At 47.9% G+C, this 19,868-nt stretch overlaps 1 protein-coding gene across 1 annotated transcript in view; it reads right to left on the minus strand.

Moving 5' to 3' along the window:
- Positions 1–19,868, minus strand: part of OTOA (otoancorin) — a gene marked incomplete at its 5' end in the record, with an annotated part of 61,587 nt that overhangs the window by 22,974 nt on the left and 18,745 nt on the right. Inside the window, 10 exons of the mRNA XM_080831713.1 lie at positions 691–784; positions 1,936–2,126; positions 3,128–3,263; positions 5,958–6,031; positions 9,007–9,124; positions 9,300–9,358; positions 11,602–11,742; positions 12,998–13,165; positions 15,140–15,355; positions 18,230–18,353. Coding sequence (XP_080687839.1) covers positions 691–784; positions 1,936–2,126; positions 3,128–3,263; positions 5,958–6,031; positions 9,007–9,124; positions 9,300–9,358; positions 11,602–11,742; positions 12,998–13,165; positions 15,140–15,355; positions 18,230–18,353 — 1,321 coding nt within the window. The remainder of the gene's footprint in view (positions 1–690; positions 785–1,935; positions 2,127–3,127; positions 3,264–5,957; positions 6,032–9,006; positions 9,125–9,299; positions 9,359–11,601; positions 11,743–12,997; positions 13,166–15,139; positions 15,356–18,229; positions 18,354–19,868) is intronic.

The following is a 19,868-nucleotide window of genomic DNA, read 5'->3' on the forward strand; positions in this document are numbered from 1 at the left end:
AAAATGGCACCTGCACGTTGGGGCTCCCTCTTCTAGAGTTTCAGACCTTCATGGTGAGAAGAACAAGCTCCAGGAAGCCTGAGCCCCAGAAGCCCACTCTGGAAGCAGAGCGGTCCCGGTGACCCACAGACCAGTCTGCAAGAAGTAAATGCTTATTGTTGCACGCCAACGAGATTGCGCGGCTTCGTTATACAGCAAACAGATGACAAATGGGTGCCTGTTTAGCACAGCTCTTGGCCTACGCTGTCTAACCTTTGGAGAGTTGCTCCAGACAAAGTGTGTGCCCAAAGGCAGTGCTCCATAAGGATTTGGTTTCGGATGAAATGTGATTGCACACACTGGACATACATGTGCGTGTGTTTATGGCAGTGCTGTGTGTAAGCCTGCAAACACGGCCTGCATGTGGGAAGCATGCGGACAGCAGGGTCTGTCGTTGACCTACAGCATCTAGTCTGGGCACAGATGCCCCGAAGGCCATGTGAAAAGCCCAGAGTTGGTTTTGCTGCTGCCTTACTCACTTTTCCCAAACCCTGGGCATCCCGGAGCAGAGCTGGAAACGCCTGAGCCCACTGAGGCGGGGAGGAAGGTTCCAGAAAGCAGACAGTAAACCCAGTGGTCAGTTACAACTGACCACACTTTCTCTGCCCCTTCAAATCCCTTCCGCCTTCCAAGGATGGAACACAAAAGTACCTTTGTGGCAACGGAGCTTAATTCGTCTTCTGAAAAAAGCATTAGAAAGGGTCCCAAGTCCTTTGCCGTCTCAGCGGTCCAGTTCTGGGGAAGTCTAGGAGGAGAGGATAAGCAGTCAAATGAAACACTGTGTTCTTGTCCCTGTCTCGCAGCATCCTTTTCATGCAGGAACAAACCGACATCATACCTGGACCAGTCCCACTTTCCTGACCTAGAAAATAGACACGAGACCCAGGCTAGCACAGGCAGGATGCCAAGTCATCATTGGGAATTTTGTTGGAACCACTAGAGAAGCCCTCTTTCTCCTGGTTTCTCTAGCAGTAAAGGGAATATTGGAAGCCATTCCCATTACCACGTGGAGAGAACAGAGGCCCCACCAAGGAGCACAGAGCTGAGGGCTGGGAGGAACATACTCCCGACAATATCACTTGAGCCTCGGGATCTGGTCAGGCCTGAAGTATGCCCTGGAGTCTTCCATTATGTTCTGTTTCTGATCTCAGTAAATTCCCACTTCTTTTTTAGCTTGAGTTGTTGAATTTCTGTTACTTACATCACAGCCTGTCCTTCCTCTTCCATTACTGTCCCCATTCGACAGATGTTAGAAATTAAAGCACAAAAAGATTAAGTAGCTTTTCCCAGGTCACGGAGACAATAGAGGATGCACACAAAATGTTAACCCAAGGAGTCGGCTTCCCAAGTCCACGTCTCATGTGCCTGGGACACAGTAATTACTCCAGAAACGTTTGTTGTTGAACCACTGACTGATGGCTAGGTCCCACTCAAATACCTGCCCCAACTTCAAAAGACTCTACATGAGAAAGAACAGTTCTGTGTCCGCGCCCCCCCCAACACACCGCCCAGAGCTCCCACGGACCCAGAGCTGACAGTGCTTTGATTATTGTATTATTATTACTGTTGCTGTTGTTGTTATTTCACAAGAATAAGGATGCCAGCTCCTTGCATTTGTAAAGTGCCGTCTTTTCAAAATTCCTGCCCTTAAATATACCGAGATGTATTGGTGACAACCACGTGAGGTCTGCAGAGAAGCTACTGTTGTTCTCACTTTACAGGGCATCTGAGGCCCAAAAAAAGAAAGGTCACATTTCTAGAATAAATGTAAACGGCTAACCTTGTCCTAAGCTAGAGACTCGCTCTGTTTGGAAGGCAGGAGCAGCAGGGTTAAATGCCCCTTGGCCAGCCCTCTGCCCCCCCAACCCTGGAGGCCGGGCTCTGGCCCCTCCTTACCCGCACTGTTCCAGGAGCCTGAGCCTCACTGCAGCCTTCTGCTCGGGGCTGAGCTCTGGGCAGTCTCTGAGCCCGTGCAGGGCTGTGGCCCAGGCTCGGGCAGAGACCCCTTGGTGGAGGACAGCAGCTGGCAAGTGGCAGAGCAGTTTCCCCACGATGTCTACCGCATACTCGTCAGCAATGGAGTTGTTCTGAAACCGACAAGAGGAGCTGATGGGAAGATCCAGCAAACTCAAGATCGTGATCCCTCCACGACATATCCCGGTCCCCAACCTTGTAGTTTCGAGGACCTAAATCACCCCCCTACCATGGACTAGAAAAGACAGCACAGGGTCTGCCCAGGGAGGCAGGCCTCGGAAGGCTAGGAGGCCCCACCAGGGAGCTAGTGTGGGTAGAATATGTGCCACGTGGTAAACCCTCCATAAATGAGGACTGATGTCATCATTGGTGCCATTGCTCTGAGGATACCCCAGAGTTCAGCAACCATGCTCCTCATACTACAGCAAGAATAAAAACAGCACCTCAAAATCTATATGGGACTCAAAACCCTCCAAAATGCTTTCTCCAAATGACAAAAGTAGATAACATTTGAGTGTTTAATACATGCCAGGCCATGTCCTAACAGCTTACAGGTCTCAATCTTCATCTTCAAGGTAATTATAAGAGATAAGTATAAATATCACCCACTCTTTAAAGATAAAGAAACTGCTAGCCAGTGGCAAGCCTAGGTGGGATTCACACTCAGATAGTGTGTTCTTTGGTCCTTGGCATTGAACAATATATTACCTATTTCATGCCCTCAGTAACTCTGTGCAATTAACTCTTGCACCCATTTTAGGGATGAGAAGACTGAGGCTCAGGGAAGGGAATGACTTGCCTGAAGCCACATAACCAATCACTGTCAGAGGCCAGTGTAGATCCGTCTAGATCGCAGACTCTGTGTACCCTAATCTTTTGAGTCCCCTGGAGCAGCCTCCCATCATTCAAGCCCAGGATGACAGTTCTCAGAACCAATGGCCAACATGGTCCCACCCGGGGTCCCAGGGCCAGTTTTGAGACCCATAAGTCAGACTTCTGGCCGTCACCACAAGCTTGAGATCCCAGCCAGATCCCTTGAGGGCTCCCCGGGATGGCCACAGACCCTCAGGGAGGAAGGGACACCAGGAGTGTCACCCAGGAAGAGTTTCCTTACCAGGCACTGCTGTACCTTCCTAAGGACTGAATTCTTTTTGTGAGAATCTAAAACCAAGGAGTCCAGCTGACTCTTCCCCAGGCTGATCAGAAAGGGCACACACTGGGAAGCTGGGACAGAAGCCAGGTAGTGAGCCCTGGAAAGAGACGGGAAGAATGAGAGGAGGAAAACAGTGGCTGGTCTGCATTTGCCCCTGAAATCAGCCTTCACATGCCTAAGAGCTTATTCCTCTTGGGATAAGGGCTGCTCTTTAAATGTTTGTTGTCCCCAGTGATGTTATGGTTCCTCCTGGGAGGAAGCAAGCCCCCCACCCATCACAATCCTCTTCTGTGGGCAGAAAAACAGACTCCGCATCCTGCCACTCTTCAGTGGACAGGGAAATGGACTTCCCATCATGCCCCTCTTCTGTGGACAGGGAAACAGATGCCCCCATCATGCCCCTCTTCTATGGGCAAGAAACAGACTTCCCATCATGCCTCTCTTCTACGCTCTGGTAACACTGATCAGAGAATGGGGTCTCCATAAACATATGCTGACTGACGGACTGGTTGAGGGGAGATGAAGAGAAAGAAAAAGAAAAAGAAGTAAGAGATAAAGAAGAGAGAGAATAAAATAGAAAGGGGGAAAGAAAGACAAGGAGAGAGCAGGAAAAAGTAAGAGAAATGATACCTGATTCTGGCATCTCCAGTCCAGAACCGCCCCCCCCAAACTTTTGACCATGTATTCTTAAGAGAGGCAATATGGCCCCCTAGGGGGGAACAATTGGTTCAGGTAGAGAGAGGGAACAAATAGGAAAAATCTTAGTTATTACAATGATTTGTGACTCACTAAAGCTCAACCCTATTCAACAAAATCTTATTCCTGGTAAATTCTCTTATTCAGGAGAAATTAAATTGTTCCCTTTAGGGAGGCAATAATGAAACAAAGATTGAGAAAGACTGCTCTAGACCCACATGGCCTACTCATCATGACCACCAGACTGTTCCAAAACCAAATTCTGCATGTTTTTCCTCCTCTACACCATCCCAAGTGTCTCTTTTCCTCTCTCCCCAAATCTGTCATTGCTACCAGCTTAATATTAAATCTGCTCTTGCCTCTCCATTCATAGTACTGCTATCTTATTTATCTCTTCATTCATTCAGCAAATATCTACTGCCTGCCAGGCACAGTACTGGGCCCCAGCTACAACCACAAACACTGCATGATGGGTGGGTCCCTGTTCTCAGGATGCTTTATTCTAGTAGGGTAAAGACAACAGACACCAGTGAATAAAACAGGCCATTTCAGCCAGTGATAAGTGTAAGTTAGAAAACAAAAGGGCTCTGCAATGGAGAATGATGGGGAGCCTGTTCTAAGACACAGGTCTTTCAGCTGAGATGTGGATCAGTGGTAGGAAACCACTATGCCAAGGTCCAGGCTCTAGAAATAAGCTTCCATGTCTCCCTCCTTCTGGCCAGGCCCCCTGTATTCTGTCTGCTATGGGACAGAGATAATAATCTCTCTGAAACATGAATCTCAGGATCTGTGCCCAGAATACACGTGAAACACCTTATGGTGTCACACAACCCTTCTCTGATTTGACTGTCCCTCTCTGGCATTCTGTCTCCCAGCTACTCTGCAGACACACACCATGCATTCCCCAGAGTGCTTCGCTTCCCTTGCCCACTCACTGCTGGACCAAACATCCCTTGTGCCCCTGCCTGAGGTGTCCATCTTGAATTCTGAAACCCCTGCTCATTCTCTGAGCTTCAGGTTAGCCTCCTCTGACTCTCCAGTCTGAAGGAGATAGTCCCCCCTCTGTGCCCTGTACCCACCACTCTTTCCCATGGTAAGAGCATCTGGCTTTCTTGGAGAATCACCATCTTCACGTGAAGTCTTGTGGTTTGAGGTGGACCCCCACTTCATTCTTGGCTCCAGGGGTAAAATACCAAACTAAGCCAATCGGAGTTATCCATACTCCATGACCCCAGTCAAACCCACAACTTACTGAGAAGGATGGGAAGAAAAAGTCTTTTAACCAGGAAGATATGACCTTGAATCTGCCAGAGACCACCACAGAGAAAGAAGTTGCCTGGCACAGAAGCCTACAAAGGAAAGCAGGGCCAAAAAGACACATGGCTGACCACTGAGCCCCTGGATCAAGCCATGCCTGCATGCCTGAACTCTATCCCAGGACTTCCCAGTTACCTGAACCAAAATTGCCTTTTCTTGCCTAAGCCAGTTTGAGTTAAGCCTCTATCACCTTCAACCAAATACCAACATGACATTGTTATTAGTTTTGTATTTATATATTCCCCCTCCCAGAGACTATAAGCTCTTAAAAGGGGAAAAGTAAATTATCTTTGAGAACTAGTATAAAGTATGCATTTGGTGAATATTTTTTGAATAAATGAAGACAATTAACAGCAAGAGAAGGAAGAGGGAAATAAAGACAAAGAGAGTATCCAGACTGTGCTTGAAAAGCAGGGCTCCCCCTCCCACGCCTAGAAGCCCACATATGCCAGGAGAAATCCCCACGACTCACATCAGCCCTGATCACCCTGAGCCTGGGCACAGCTGGGAGGTCAGCCCAGATGGGACCTGCTTCACCAGCACTCACTCAGGCTTGGATTGCTCTGGCTTTGGTTTTTAAATAACAGGAGGGGAAAAAAGCAAGAGATTCTGTCTGAATATCTACATGGGACTCAGAATTTAAATCCTGGTTCACAAGAGCTTAATTCTGGAAGGTACTCTGTTTCTGGTTCCTCACAAAAACCCGGGGGTGAGATGGTTTGGATGACTCTCCCCGATCTCATTGTTGGGCCAGAGAGGGGAGCCAGTGTTCACTTACGGGAGCACAGCCAGGAGGAAAGGTGGCATAGAGGACCTGGAGACCTCCCAGTATTTCCACGCCAAACAATTAACCTGAAAGATTAAAGCAGTTCTAGGAATTTAGTCCAATGATCATAAGAGCAAACAGACTGTGCTTTCTCTGGACCAGGCACTGTTCTAAGTGCCCTATATATGTTTACTTATTATTTAATAGAACACCCTATGGTAGAGGTATCACTACTGTGCCCAGTTTAGGGATGAGGACACTGAGGCAATCACAAGGCGAACACAAAAATTTAAGTCTGAGAATACTCACCTTGTTTTGTTTATTACTGCAAGAAAGTGCGATGTTAAATTAATTAAAGGAGGACGCCATCAGACTAAAGCGGCCCTAATGATACGGTGCCCTATGTGAGCACACCAAAACCCAAGTCCATAAGCACCTCAAGGTTATGAAATTAAAACATCAATGACAACCAATCATCAAGAACCAACTAGGCTTTAAGATATCGCCAAATAATTTCTTTCTCTGCATCTGCACTTTCTCTATATAATATTCTTTTCCCTCTGCCAGAGCTCTCCAAACCACTTGATATTTGCTCAGAAAAACTCGGAATTTTTAATATACCTATGTTTACCTTTTACAGAGATGTAAGTTCACTGTCCCTCGGTTTGGGATTGGTGAGGTCAGTTATGGTATATCCATACAACTGAGTGCTAAATAACTATTGTTTCAAAAGGTAGATTTATATCTGTTAACATGGAATGATGGCCATGACCTATTTTTTTTAAAGATTTTATTTATTTATTTGACAGACAGAGATCACAAGTAGGCAGAGAGGCAGGCAGAGAGAGAGGGAAGCAGGCTCCCCGCTGAGCAGAAAGCCCAATGCAGAGCTCGATCCCAGGACCCTGAGATCATGACCTGGACTGTAAGTAGAGGCTTAACCCACTGAGCCACCCAGGCGTCCCATGACCTATTTTAGATACACACACACATACACACACACGCCTGTGATAGAAAGTTAAACAGAACAATGTATATAGTATGAAATCACTTGTGTTTTTTAAATTACATGCAAATACATTTTATATATGCAAAAAAAACCTCTCAAAGTCACTAGCATACTTTTCCCCGTGGTTACCTTAAGAGGGACTCTCAGAGCACTTGTTGGCTCAGTCGGTTAAACAGCTGCCTTCTGCTCAGGTCATGATCTCTGGGTCCAGGGATCAAGCCCCTTATCGGGCTCCCTGCTCAGTGGGGGGTCTTCTTGCCCCTCTGTGCCTCCCCACCGCTAGAGCATTCCCTCTCTCTTTCTCTCTCTCAAATAAATAAAATCTTAAAAAAAAAAAAAGGGGGGGACTCTCAAATCTCAGCACCTTTAAGCTGTTGGGTTTGGACAACCCTTTGCTGTGGGGCTTTTCTCTGCATTGCAGGAAGTGAGCCGCGTCCCTAGTTTCTACTCACTCCATGCTTCTCCCCTAGGCTTGACGACCAAAAGTGTCTCCAGATATGGCCAAACAGCCCTCCAAGAATCACTGCTCCAGGGGAAACTGGGGGATATTTTACTCTCTAAATATTGTTTTATTCTTCAATAATAAGTATGTGTTTTCAACAAAAGTGTAAACAACAAAGGCAAGTTTTCTAATTAACTGGTATTTGAAGGTCCTGAGAATTGAAAGACTCTAGGAAAGGGGCTTTGCTGGAACAATTCTTCCTCCTTGAACATGGCGGTCGTCTTCCTCAAAGCAGGTCTGACCTCCAGCCACTGGGTCAGTTTGATGAATATAAAGGAGACTGCCATGCCAGGGTCCACGTTACCGAAATAATTTGCTTTCCTCCCTGCCTGGGCAAGACTTTTCATACAGTTCAACAGTTCTCACCAGAAAGCTGCTAGAAATGTCAATTATCAGGCTTCACCCCTGAAATTGCAAGTGAGGTTCCACAATCTGTGTTGGGTTTTTTTTTTTAATCTGTGGGGTTTTTTAATAGCTTTCTTGAGGTATAGTGATATGCAAAGACATGCACCTCTAATGCGTACACTGTGATGAGTCTGGACATGTGCAAATGCCCGGGACACCCTCGCACAGTCACGGTAATAGACACATCCAACACTTCCCAGAGTTTCCCTTATTCCTTTTTGTTTTTGTTTTTCACTTAACATGAGATCTACCCTCTTAGCAAATTCTGAAGTCCACCATACCACATTGTTCATGATCAGCACTGTGTTGCACGGCAGATTTCTAGAATTTATTCATCGAGCAAAACTGAAACTTAATACCCATCAAACAACTCCAGCATCCCAGGAAATGCTGACACTCAAATCCGAGAACCACTGACTGAATGCGAGGGAATGACAAGGCTTTGTGAAAATCTTCCCTATTCTTCTAACGACCTTGGATTACACGCCAAGCTTTACGCTTATTTCCTAGCTCTCGGGGAGAGAATTCATTATTTGGAAACTTTGCATTCGTATCTACAACAGGCCAGGCCAGAGTCGGGCAGATGCCTTGTGTCTCTGCCTGCTCACCCTCTCAGGACCCTGTCCCGTCAAAAGCTTAGACCCCCAAGTACAAACACTGTTCCCAAAGCCTGGTTTTACTTGCTTAGATCCAGGGAAAAGTCTGTTTCTGCCTCTGGTCTCCCCAAAGGGATAAGAGTCTCCCTAACCTTTTGGAAAACAAAGGATTAAATGAAGAAGAAAATACTCTTATTAAAGTACTGTTCCCATTCCAGGCTACCCCTGGGAAGGACAGAAAGGAGAGAATGACCTTTAGTCTCGGGACCTAATTACAAACATGCCAAATGGTATACCCAACAACCGTATTTTTAGGTCCAGATCTGAATTTAGAATAACCAACCTTGGTGAAACTCTGGCTGTAGAGACAGGGGTATCTGGAGCTTTTAAAAAAGAAAACTGGAGAAAACCTGGCTCCATGTTTGGCCCCACATCAGCGCTTGCATGGGAATAATCCTGGCACAAATAGCTTAAGCCCCCCATGTCAGTCCCGGCTGACGACTGAGGCAGGGACGGAGACTCAGAAGTTCGAACGTGCTGTAATGGTACCTGACACGGTGAGAGCAGGGAGAGGTTGTTCTCAAAATAGTGGAAATGGGCCAGAAAGGAGTCCACACTCATGGCATCTATGTGGGAGCAGGTCACGCCTTTGATCAGCTGCCCTGTGCTAGAAAACAGAGCAAGGAAGCAGGGAGAAGAAGGGCGTGGGGGGGGGGGGAGAAGGGGCAAGAGAAGGCAGGTCTGCTGGGGCACAGGCTCCGGACTGGGCGGTCCAACTCTCCTTCCCCGGAAATTAGCCTCCAAAGGGCTCATCAGCCCCCAGGCTGAGTACACTTGCCTACCTCAGGAGCTCCTCCGGCCTTCTGGTCGACTTTGACAGAAGCTCATACAGGAACAAGGCCTGAGGGAAGAGAAGGGTTACTGCGTGGAAGGAGCCCTCCCTCACTCACTCACCCACCGTGATGAACGCAGTGTGTGCTCAGCACCGTGAGGCCTTGTGGGGAAGGCACACTATGATCCCATTTTACAGATGGGGAAATGGAAGCTGAACAGGCTATGTTATTTACCCAGGCCCATACAGTTGCTGGGTGGTAGAGCTGGGATCTGAACTGGCGACTGCAGGACGCGTGCTCTCGCTCCCCCACCTGGAGGACCCCATCTCCAGAACATGAATGAGGAGCAAAGCCGTCAGGCTGCGGGGCTGGAGGTTTATTTCCAATGCTCTGCAATGGTGCCGATCCGCTGTGTCCATGTGTCCACAGCTGATTAGCTGTGAAGGTGCTGGACAGCGCCTGTGTCCATGCCCCCGCTGCCAGGGCCCGGGAAGCAAAAGCAGGAGGCAGGGATGAATAGACCAGGACGGGCTAGAAGGTACCATCAATAAAGCAACTCCTGCTTGCAGCACACGCTCCCCTCCAGCCCTCCCAGACGGGCACTCTACAAGAACAATACTTGGTAGGCAGGGGAGCCATTTGTTTGAAGGAACATAATTTTACAGAACACCTAACTTGCAGATGCGATCAAGTATGACATCCATCTATTTTATAGACTCTGAAACTTTGAGCATAATTCCCCAAACAGAATAAATTATGAGCCAGCATTAGACAGAGGCATCTGTGACGTGGCAGCCAGGCCCAGGAGAAAGCAACAGCTAGGGAGGTAAGTTCCCAAAGCTCTGTGTGTGGCCCCAGACATTTCCTCAGGTGCAGGATTGAGTTCTGGGACCCCTCCCACCCCAGTCTTGCCATCACTAAGATTCTCTCTCTCCCTCTGCTCCTCCCCACCCGACCCCACCTCCCAGCATGTGCACACATGCTCTCTCTCTAAAATAAATAAATCATTAAAAAAAAGAAAGAAAGGGGCGCCTAGGTGGCTCATTCATTGGGCGTCTGCCTTCAGCTTGGGTCATGATCCCGGGGTCCTGGGATCGAGCCCTGCATCAGGCTTCCTGCTCAGTGGAGAGCCTGCTTCTCCCTCTCCTGCTCCCCCTGCTTGTGTTCCCTCTCTCACTGTCAGGTAAATAAATAAAACCTTAAAAAAAAGAAAGAAAGAAAGAAAGAAAGAAAGAAAGAAAGAAAGAAAGAAACTATGCCCATTTCACACCGAGAAAACTGAGGCTGAGCGAGAAGTAGCTCCCCCAGAGATAATAAATGGCAGCACCCAGATTCATGCTCAGGTCTTTTCCAACTTCTTAACACTACACTGTTCTGTCCCCTGAGTGTAATCACACAGAAATAAATTTCTTTTACCAAATTAACCATAAAACAGAGCTCTCCCACAAGGCAGGGAGTCAGAAATCCAGGAGCGATCTGGGCATTGTGGTTGTGACATTGTGATTTATAGAAGAAATCTGTATTTGGTCTTATCCCCTTTCCTGGCACCAGTCCCTAAAACCCTGGGAATTTCCTAAGTGAGGAGAGCAAGCAAGGCCTCTCTTCTCATGCTAATGATGACTTTTTGAAATCACCTGATGGGGGAGGGATGTTGCTGGCAGAACCAAACACAAGACTGGAGGGTTGGCACTTTCAGGGAGGGGAGACGGGCTGGATGCTGAATCAGTCACCAAACACCAATGATTTCATCAAGCATTCCTAAGTGATGAAGCCTCCATAAAAACCCAAAAGCACCGGTTCTGAGAGCTTCAAGTTGGCGAAGAGGGGTCGGTGCTGGGAGGGGTGTCCGTCTGGAGAGGCCGTAGAAGCTCTGTGCCCATTCCCCACACCTTGCCCTGTGTATCTCTTCCCTCTGGCTGTTCCTGAGTTACATCCTTTTACAATAAAACACTGATCTAGTAAGGAAAATGTTTCTCTGAGTTCTGTGAGCTCCTCGATCAAGTTAATCAAGCCAAAGTGAGAGCAGCGCAGTTACTGGAACCTTCGATCTACAGTTGGTAGGTCAGAAGCCCGGGGGATGACGACAAGGACTTGTGCCTGGGATCTGACGCTGAGGGGTTGGGGGTGTAGGATGGTAGGGCTGAACCCTTACCCTGTGGGATCTGATGCCATCACCAGGTAGATGGAGTCAGAACTGAGTTGAATCACAGGACACCCAACTGATGTCGGAGAATTCCTTGTTGGTGTGGGGAACCCACTCCCCCCAACATACACACATCCAAATTGGTATCAGAATCCTTAGTGGTCATACCTGGCTCCTTCGAAGCTCCTTTTCCTTTAGGACTGTAGTGTTAAATCCGGCTTCCCTCCGTATATCAAAAAGAGATACTTCCTTAAAGAAAGCCCCTGGTATTTCCACAATGTTCGAGGCAGCATCTCCTGTTTCGATCATCTGCCAAGAGTGAGGATGAGCATAATAACCACCTTGTAGAAAGTGTGCTGAGCTCTGGGTGAGGGCCAGGCACTGTGTCAGTGGTCTCAGACACCATGAAACCCACCATCTCCACTCAGCAACCCTAGGAGGTGGGTGGGGGACTATCATTACCCCATTTTGCAGGTGAGAAAACTGAGGCTTAATAAGCAACTGGTTGTAAACTGACAAGTAAGATTCAAGCACAAGTCTGTCTTATTCCAGAACCCACACCCTTTGTTTTAACCAGCCATGCTATTGCTATCTGCAAGCTGTTGGTATTTTAAGCCAAAATTCTTGGGTTTGGTTTCTTAACAGATTTTGCAACTGGACGCAGCAGGTCCAAGAGAATAGGATCCCCAAAGACCCACCGCCAAGTGAGAAAGGAGAACATAGGTGTGACCTCAGATCAGGAAGGGGCTTTCAGAAGCACTCTGCAAACCTCAGGGCTCATTTTGAAATTTGAAAAATAAACTTTCAAAACATTATTATATCAAGAAACCTAATTTAAGAAAAGTCTTCCAGGGACACCTGGGTGGCTCAGTCAGTTAAACATCTGCCTTCAGCTCAGGTCATGATCCCAGGGTCCTGGGATCAAGTTCTGCATCAGGCTCCCTGCTCAGCCAGGAGTCTGCTTCTCCCTCTGCTGATGGCTTTCCCTGCTTGTGGTCTCCCTCCCTCTCTCTTTCTCTCTCTGACAAATAAATAAATAAAATCTCAAAAAAAAAAAAAAAGAAAAGAAAAGAAAAGAAGTCTTCCAGAGTCAACTGGCTACGGAAAGCACTAGGGTCTGGGAAGAAATATAGCATGACCCTTGGGGTGTCTGGTGGTGCAGTTGGGTAAGTGTCCGACTCTTGGTTCAGGGTCATGATCTCAATCCCTGCATCAGGCTCAGCTCAGAGTCTGAGATTCTCTCCCCCTTTCCCTCTGCCCCTCCCACTCATGTTCTCTCTCTAAAATAAATATGTAAAGCTAGGGAGGAAAGAAGGAAGGGAGGGAGGGAGGGAGGGAAGGAAGGAAGGAAGGAAGGAAGGAAGGAAGGAAGGAAAGATGTACGAGGACCCAAGGGTCTCTTTCTGGAAAGGAAGGAAGGTGGCCCCATGAGGGGTAGGTTCACAAGGCACCCTCACCAAAGGCTGGGCTAACCCCAGCCCTGAGTCAATGGCCCAAAGTTACAGCCCAAAAGCCCCAAACCACATGCGAACCACATGGCTGAGAACTACACGTCTTCCCTCACCTTGCTGAGGACACCTTGTTTCTGGGCAGGCGACAAGTCGGAAACGTGCAAGGAGACAGTGCTTCTCAGGACCTGCAAGAGGTCCCTGCGCTCCATGGCGTGGAAGGCCTGGGTGCCCAGCCCAGCCAGCAGCACTCCCATCTGGCTGACGTTGTAGAAAGACGGTACCTGGGAAGACCGGCCGCAAGGACAATGAGGTTCTGCTCTGGTTTCTCCCCTGGGAGACTCTCCACAGCGTGCCGGGTATCTGGATGGGCGCCAGGGGCACGACGGGGGGCAAGACACATGCTGCCCTCCCAGATCGTCCTTCCTTCCCTCAGGAAAGAGAGTCAATATCATGACACAACACATGAGGCAAGTGCCCTGCTTGGGGCGTACTATGCTGTCCGAGGCCACAGTGCAAATATCAGAAAGTCATGACCATGTACTACACCTGGCCAGGCAATGGGCTTTTGTGTGTGTGTGTTGAACTTGGACGAGCTGACTACATTTAAAAATTGGGGAAATTTCCAACAAAATCCAGGTTTAAAAAAAAATCTGAACACCAGGCAATACCAGGCCCACACTGGCAACAGTTGGCAAGAACTGACCAGCAGCTGCCCCCTGAGGTAGGTTGTGGGGCTCTCAGTTTACCCAGCCTCACCCCTCATACATGACCCCCAGGCAGCTCACTTTTCTCATGATGTCTCCTGACATAGCAAAGCCCCGTGCTCATCTATCTCCACGTAGAAGCTTTGAGTTGGAAAAAATGTTTCAGGATATGTGTCTGATATTTTATGACAAATATGATTATGGGTGTCTGCCCCATCAGAAACTCTACTTGTTTTGTCTCCTTCCTTTAGAGTAAAGATGCTAGATGGTTTTCCATATAATCAGGGCCATTCATTCCTTAGCTCTACAAAAAGCCAGTGGAATGGTTTGCTGTTGTGCTCTGTAGAATGGACAGTCTCTACCGTCCTCAAGGAAGGCACGAGCTTTCGAGCTCTTGGCTTCTTCATGACGATAGCCTCACCTCTCTGCAGTAAAATTTGAACACTAGGAAAGAGACAAGACATTTTGTCCAAGGCTGGGAGGAGCAAGACAGGCTCCCTCAGCTCCCTGGAATCAAGTCCCCGTTGAACTGTGCAAGTAAACTCACGGGGCCCCAGTCAAAACAGAGAAGGGCTGCAAAGCCTTCGAACTAAATTGCCATGAGGCTAGAAGGGACAAGAAGAATGGGCTAGCTGTGGCCTTGAATCAGAAAGGCAGTTAGCATGGGACTTAAGCAAGCAGACTCTGAAGCCAGACATCCTGGGTTCAATCCAAGCTGTGTCCTCTTTATGGGACCCTGGCAATCCCCTTATACATTCTGTGCCTCCTGTGAATGACATGGAGAATGAAGGTTATAACACACTACTAACCTCAAACGGTTGTTGAGAACATTGAACAATTAACTCGCTTAGACCCGAACCTGGGACACAAGAAGCACTTAATGAGTATCTGTTATTATTGTCATTTTGGAATTGGTCCCCAGTCCAGTCCTCATGAACTAGTCTGCATCCCAGGACATGGCTATGGATATAAAGAGCAGGACATCCAAAATTTTTAGGGGCTTGGGGCTCTGGAGCCCCTTCTACTGAGCCCAGGGCAGAAAGATGATTTCCCCAGCAAAAAAGACTCATTTCCCTCCCCAGGAACATCAGAACATGGACGAAGGCTCCCGTCACCTCCAAACAGGACCTCCCTCCCTGCCACCCAAGATGAATAAAATAGCATTATCTTTCATCTCAGGACGAGGGATATGTTCGCAGCCTCGACAACAAGCAAGGAAATCGTGGGATGAGTCCCAAGCTGTGCAAACAACACAGGAGCTACCACTCATTGAGCTCATACTTCAGGTCACATGCTCCAACCTCTTCCTGTGGGCCGACCCACGGAATCCTCGCAGCCATCCTAAGAAGAGGTGCTATCATTATCCCCATCCTACAAAGAGGGAAACTGAGGCAAAAATAAGGTAAGCCCACTGTCCAGTGTCTCACAGCTAGTACACGGCAGAGTGGGTCCTCTTTGGCACCGTCTTCGTACTGACGGGCTGTCCTTGCTGTGTGTCACTGGCCCGTGGGCCTCAGAGCATTATAAAAGGAGTTCAAAGCTCCAACTGACCTTCTCATGGGCCAAGTATTTGGCAGACAAGATGATGGCCTGGCTCTTGGCCCAGCCTGAGACCTGGCTGAGGGTAGAGATGGCGCCATGCACAGCCTCGGGGGAGAGGGATTCCAGCTGACTGTGGGTCAAGCCCACAACCGCATCCGACAAAGAGCCCAGAGTCTCATTGAGGGTCTGGTTCTCTGTGGCGATGTCCAGGAGGTCGGCTTTGAGCTAGAAGGGGAGTAAGCTGGCATGAGGGTGGATAACAAGCAGGACAGTGGCGCCCTCTGCCTACGCCCTGGGGTAGTGACAACATCCTGCCCCACCCTGCCCAGTGGAGCTCTGGCAAGACAGTGAGTCGCCCCAGTGAGAGCACCACCTCCTCTGGCCTTGACCTTAATATGCTGCAAATTCACTTTGTAGTTCATTTAAATATTATTTTGCTATTAAATCAACCTTGAAACATGGCAGAAGGAAATTTTGTTCACTTTGTCTGTATAAGTCTACCACCCTCTCATAGCATCTATTGTCCTTCTGTGACCTTTAACTCTGCATCCATTTACATGGCTGGTTTTCTTTCATGAAACATCCAACATTATATAATTATATAATTATATATTATATATTATACTATCTGTATACTATCTGTATATATCATATACAGATTGTATAATATATATTATATATATAAATATATATTATATATAAAATACAGATAATATATATTATATATATTATATAATCGTGTAAAAATAATTTTCAACAGTGACAAGAAAGTAAAAGTCTCCTGAAACTTCATAAAAATAATCATGATTAGGGGTGCCTGGGTGGCTCAGTTTGTTAAGAAGTTGACTCTTGCTTTTGGTTCAGGTCATGACCTCAAGGTCCTGGGACGGAGCCCGGTTTCAGGATCCCTGCTCAGCAGGGAATCTGCTTCTCCCTCTGCCTCTCCCACCCCCAACCCCGACCCCTCACTCATGCTCATCCTCTCTCTCTCAAATAAATACTTACCTTTTTAAAAAAAGTAAACTACAGCATGTAGCTTTCACATGGTTGTAATATGAACAGAAACACAATTTTCTGTATTTTTTACTTAGGTCTTACACAGATTTTCACGCTTCTGGGATTGCCTTAACAATGATTTTATTACACTATGCCTATCTAGTTAAGTATGTTTCCTAACCACTTCCAGTAAAGAAGGTGATAAAGTCACCTCTTGTAACATGACCTCTGTTCCAAAAAATGAGAACGGTTCATGTTTTAACACCTGAAGTTGTAGGAAGGCTATATTCCTATCAGAAGTGTGCACGCGAATGTACCAGGCAATACGAAAATGGCCACTGGGGGGCAGCAGAGTGAAGTGAAAGAAAGCTGTCATAGACCCTGGGTTCTCCAAATTCAGCAGCTCTCCTTCCCAGCGGCTCAGCTCCCCACATCTGTAAGACCAAGGCATGCTCTTGAGCAGGGCTTCTCAAAGCACTGTGGTCCTAGACCAGCACCATGACCCGGAACCTTCTTAGAAATGCAGATTCTCAGGCCCTACCCAGGAGGCCCGGCAACCAGTATTTTAACCCTCCAGGTGACTCTGATGCACCCTCTGGTCTGGGTAGTACTGAGCTAGGTGATCCCAAAGGGTAATCTTATATCTTAATTGTGTTGGACTTTCTTGGTCAGGGCGGCTACCGCTTAGGTCTGTGGCTTTAAAATCACATTCTTTTTTTTTTTTTTTAAGATTTTATTTATTTACTTGACGGACAGAGATCACAAGGAGGCAGAGGGGCAGGCAGAGAGAGAGGGAAGCAGGCTCCCCGCCGAGCAGAGAGCCCGATGCGGGGCTCCATCCCAGGACCTGGGATCATGACCCGAGCCGAAGGCAGAGGCTTAACCCACTGAGCCACCCAGGCGCCCCTTAAAATCACATTCATTTTTTGATGTTTGGTTTGAGTTGGCTTGGGAGGGATCCTTCCCCTTGAAAATAAAAACATGCACTGGTCAAGATCATAATGACTATTTCCAATGTCAGACGGGACTGGGGATTTTATAGTTGCGTGTGAAAAACTACTATGGAATTACTGATGGCATTACCAATTTTTTTTTTTTTAATTTTAAGTAGGCTACATTCCCACCCTGGGACTTGAACTCACGACCCTGAAATTAAGGGTTGCATGTTCTACTGTCTGAGCCAGCCAGGTGCCCCAAACGTTTAATATTGTTTTCATATCATCTTTTCAATTAAAAAAAAAAAAGAAAAAGAAAAGGGCTAAAAACATAAGAGAAGCCAGGCAGAATTGACACTTGAAGGGAAGAAAGGAGAGAGAGATGGAGAGAGAGGGGAAGCGAGAATGTCTGTGCCAGAACTTCGGTTTAAGAACTCCATAAATACACAACCTTGGCTGCACTGGAATCACGTGAGGACCTTTTGAAACATACCCTCCCCAGGCCATAGCACGGACCAACACCTAGAGAGTCCCCGGGGATGGAGCTGGTGGGGTGCTACCAGGGCAGACCCAGGTCTGAGAACCCTGCGTTATCTCCTTCGGTTCCAGGCACAGTCACCGGAGCAGCTGCTTCAGCACCGCTTGGAAGCTTGCTAGAAGCACAGCGTCTGGGGACGCCTGGGTGGCTCAGTTGGTTAAGCGTCTGCCTGCAGCTCAGGTCCTGATCCCAGGGTTCTGGGATTGAGCCCCGCGTCAGGCTCCCTGCTCAGCGGGGAGGCTACTTTTCCCTCTCCCTCGGCCCCCCTTGCCACTTGTGCCCTCCCTCAAATAAACAAATAAAACCTTTACTCAAAGAAAGAAGTACAATCTCCACTCAGGGCTGTGCTCGGACCCACTGAATGAGAATCCACACTGATGATCCCAAGCAATTCGTAAGCACAGCTGAGTTCAAGGCGGCCACTCTGAATTTTTATCTGTCCCAGGTTTTCCCTTCTACTGCTTTATGTCATTTCTTCCCATTTTAAGCTCATCCCAGGATTTGGGAAGCCATCTGCTGTGGCTGGACCTAGATCCTGATTCAGCTGATGTGTTTTTTCTCAAAGGCCAGGCAAGACTCCGAGTCCCATTTCTCCAGCCATTTCCCCAGGGCCCTGGGCCCCCATTGCACCTGCTGAACCCCAGCCTGGAAGCCCCTCAGGCGGCTACACTTGATCATCTGGTGCAGGAGGACTTGGGCCACGGCGGCGTCCAGCAAATCCAGGTCATCGTAGAAACAGACCAGCAGCCCCAGCCTGTGTGGGAAGATAAGGGTGCTGGCGGGGGGCTCAGAGCTGGGGGCCACAACCACAGCCCTGTCCCACGCAGAACCGAGAGTCGTGGTCAGAGCAGCTACTGCGTTCCGGGATTATGCTGAGCCCTGTGCCCGGATCACCCCATCACAGCAGCCCTACGAGGTAGATGGCCTGATTAGCCCATTTCACAGAAGGGCAAATAGAGTCAGAGCAGTTAAGTTAGTTGCCCAAGACAAGTAGTGGAGCCAGGACTTAAATCTAGACCCATCCAACCACACCATCTCTCTTCCCAGGGCACTCAAGGACATAAGGAAAGTGGGATGCTGAGTCAGCCACAGGAAACTCCCCATTTTCCACACGGAGATATAAGGTTTGCTCACCTCAGAGCAATCTCTGAGACAGATTATTTCCAGCATGGTTTACAACTTACACCCCAGATGATGATGACCTCAAAAGGAAAGAAAAAGACAGGAAGTGGGATAGTGTAAGGGCAGAGGTAGGATCTGAACCCTGGTCTAGCTGGGAGCACTGTACTTGGTGGTTAAGAACATAGCTTAGGCCAACAAGATTGAAGCCCAGCCGCCTGGGATGTTTGATCCAATAAGCTACTTAATTTCTCCACAAGGCTGCTGCATGCATAGTTGATCAGTCCACATTATGTACTACTGTACAGGGTGACCCTGTCTCTCTGGACCTTTAATAAAAGGGAGGTTGGCTTTGTTCATCATAGCACATCACAATAAATATGATGAACGGAGGAATCAGGAGTACCGTGAGAGTTTAATGAGTACACTTGCTGGTAGACACCAGACACTACTTCATTAATGGATGCTCTTGGAGTCAGTATGAAATCTATTCAATTTAGCATGAGTAGACCACCTGGTTGACCATGCTCCACCTGGATCGACCCTCTCAGAAAGACACTGACATGCTCAGACGTGTCCACAGGAGAGCAATCAGGTCAGCAGAAGGATCTGAAAATCTGTCAGATGAGAAAAGACTCAGTGGACGTGAAGACTGAATATTTATAACCATGTTAAGAATAACTAATATTTCTTGAGCACTTACTATGTGGCAGGCATGCACAATCCTTACAAGGACCTGAGTGAGGCAGGCAGATTATTATCTCCCATTTTACAGATGGGGAAACGGAGGCACAGAGAGGTGAACTGACGCAGCCAAAATCACACAACTTATAAGTGGCAGAGCCGGGATTATACCCAGGAAGTCTGGCCCCAGGTCCTGTGTTCTTAACCACCAAGCTATTTTTGTATGACCATAGAAAAAGGAAACCCATGCTTATGGGTAAAGATTACTAGGGGTGCGGGGAAGAAGGTTTGATAGTTTCCTGCAAGAACATTCTCTACAAGTGACTCTTTGATGAAATTTAAGGTAACAAACAGGGTGACACGTGGCCCTGAGAGACAGAGAGATGGTGAGACAATGCTCACCACCCCTCACCACTGCACGATCCCTCCCTGCTAACATCCAAAACCTTTCTGGGGTCATCAAGCC

The sequence above is a fragment of the Martes martes genome (assembly GCF_963455335.1).
Source record: "Martes martes genome assembly, contig: SUPER_18_unloc_1, whole genome shotgun sequence".
NCBI lineage: Eukaryota > Metazoa > Chordata > Mammalia > Carnivora > Mustelidae > Martes > Martes martes.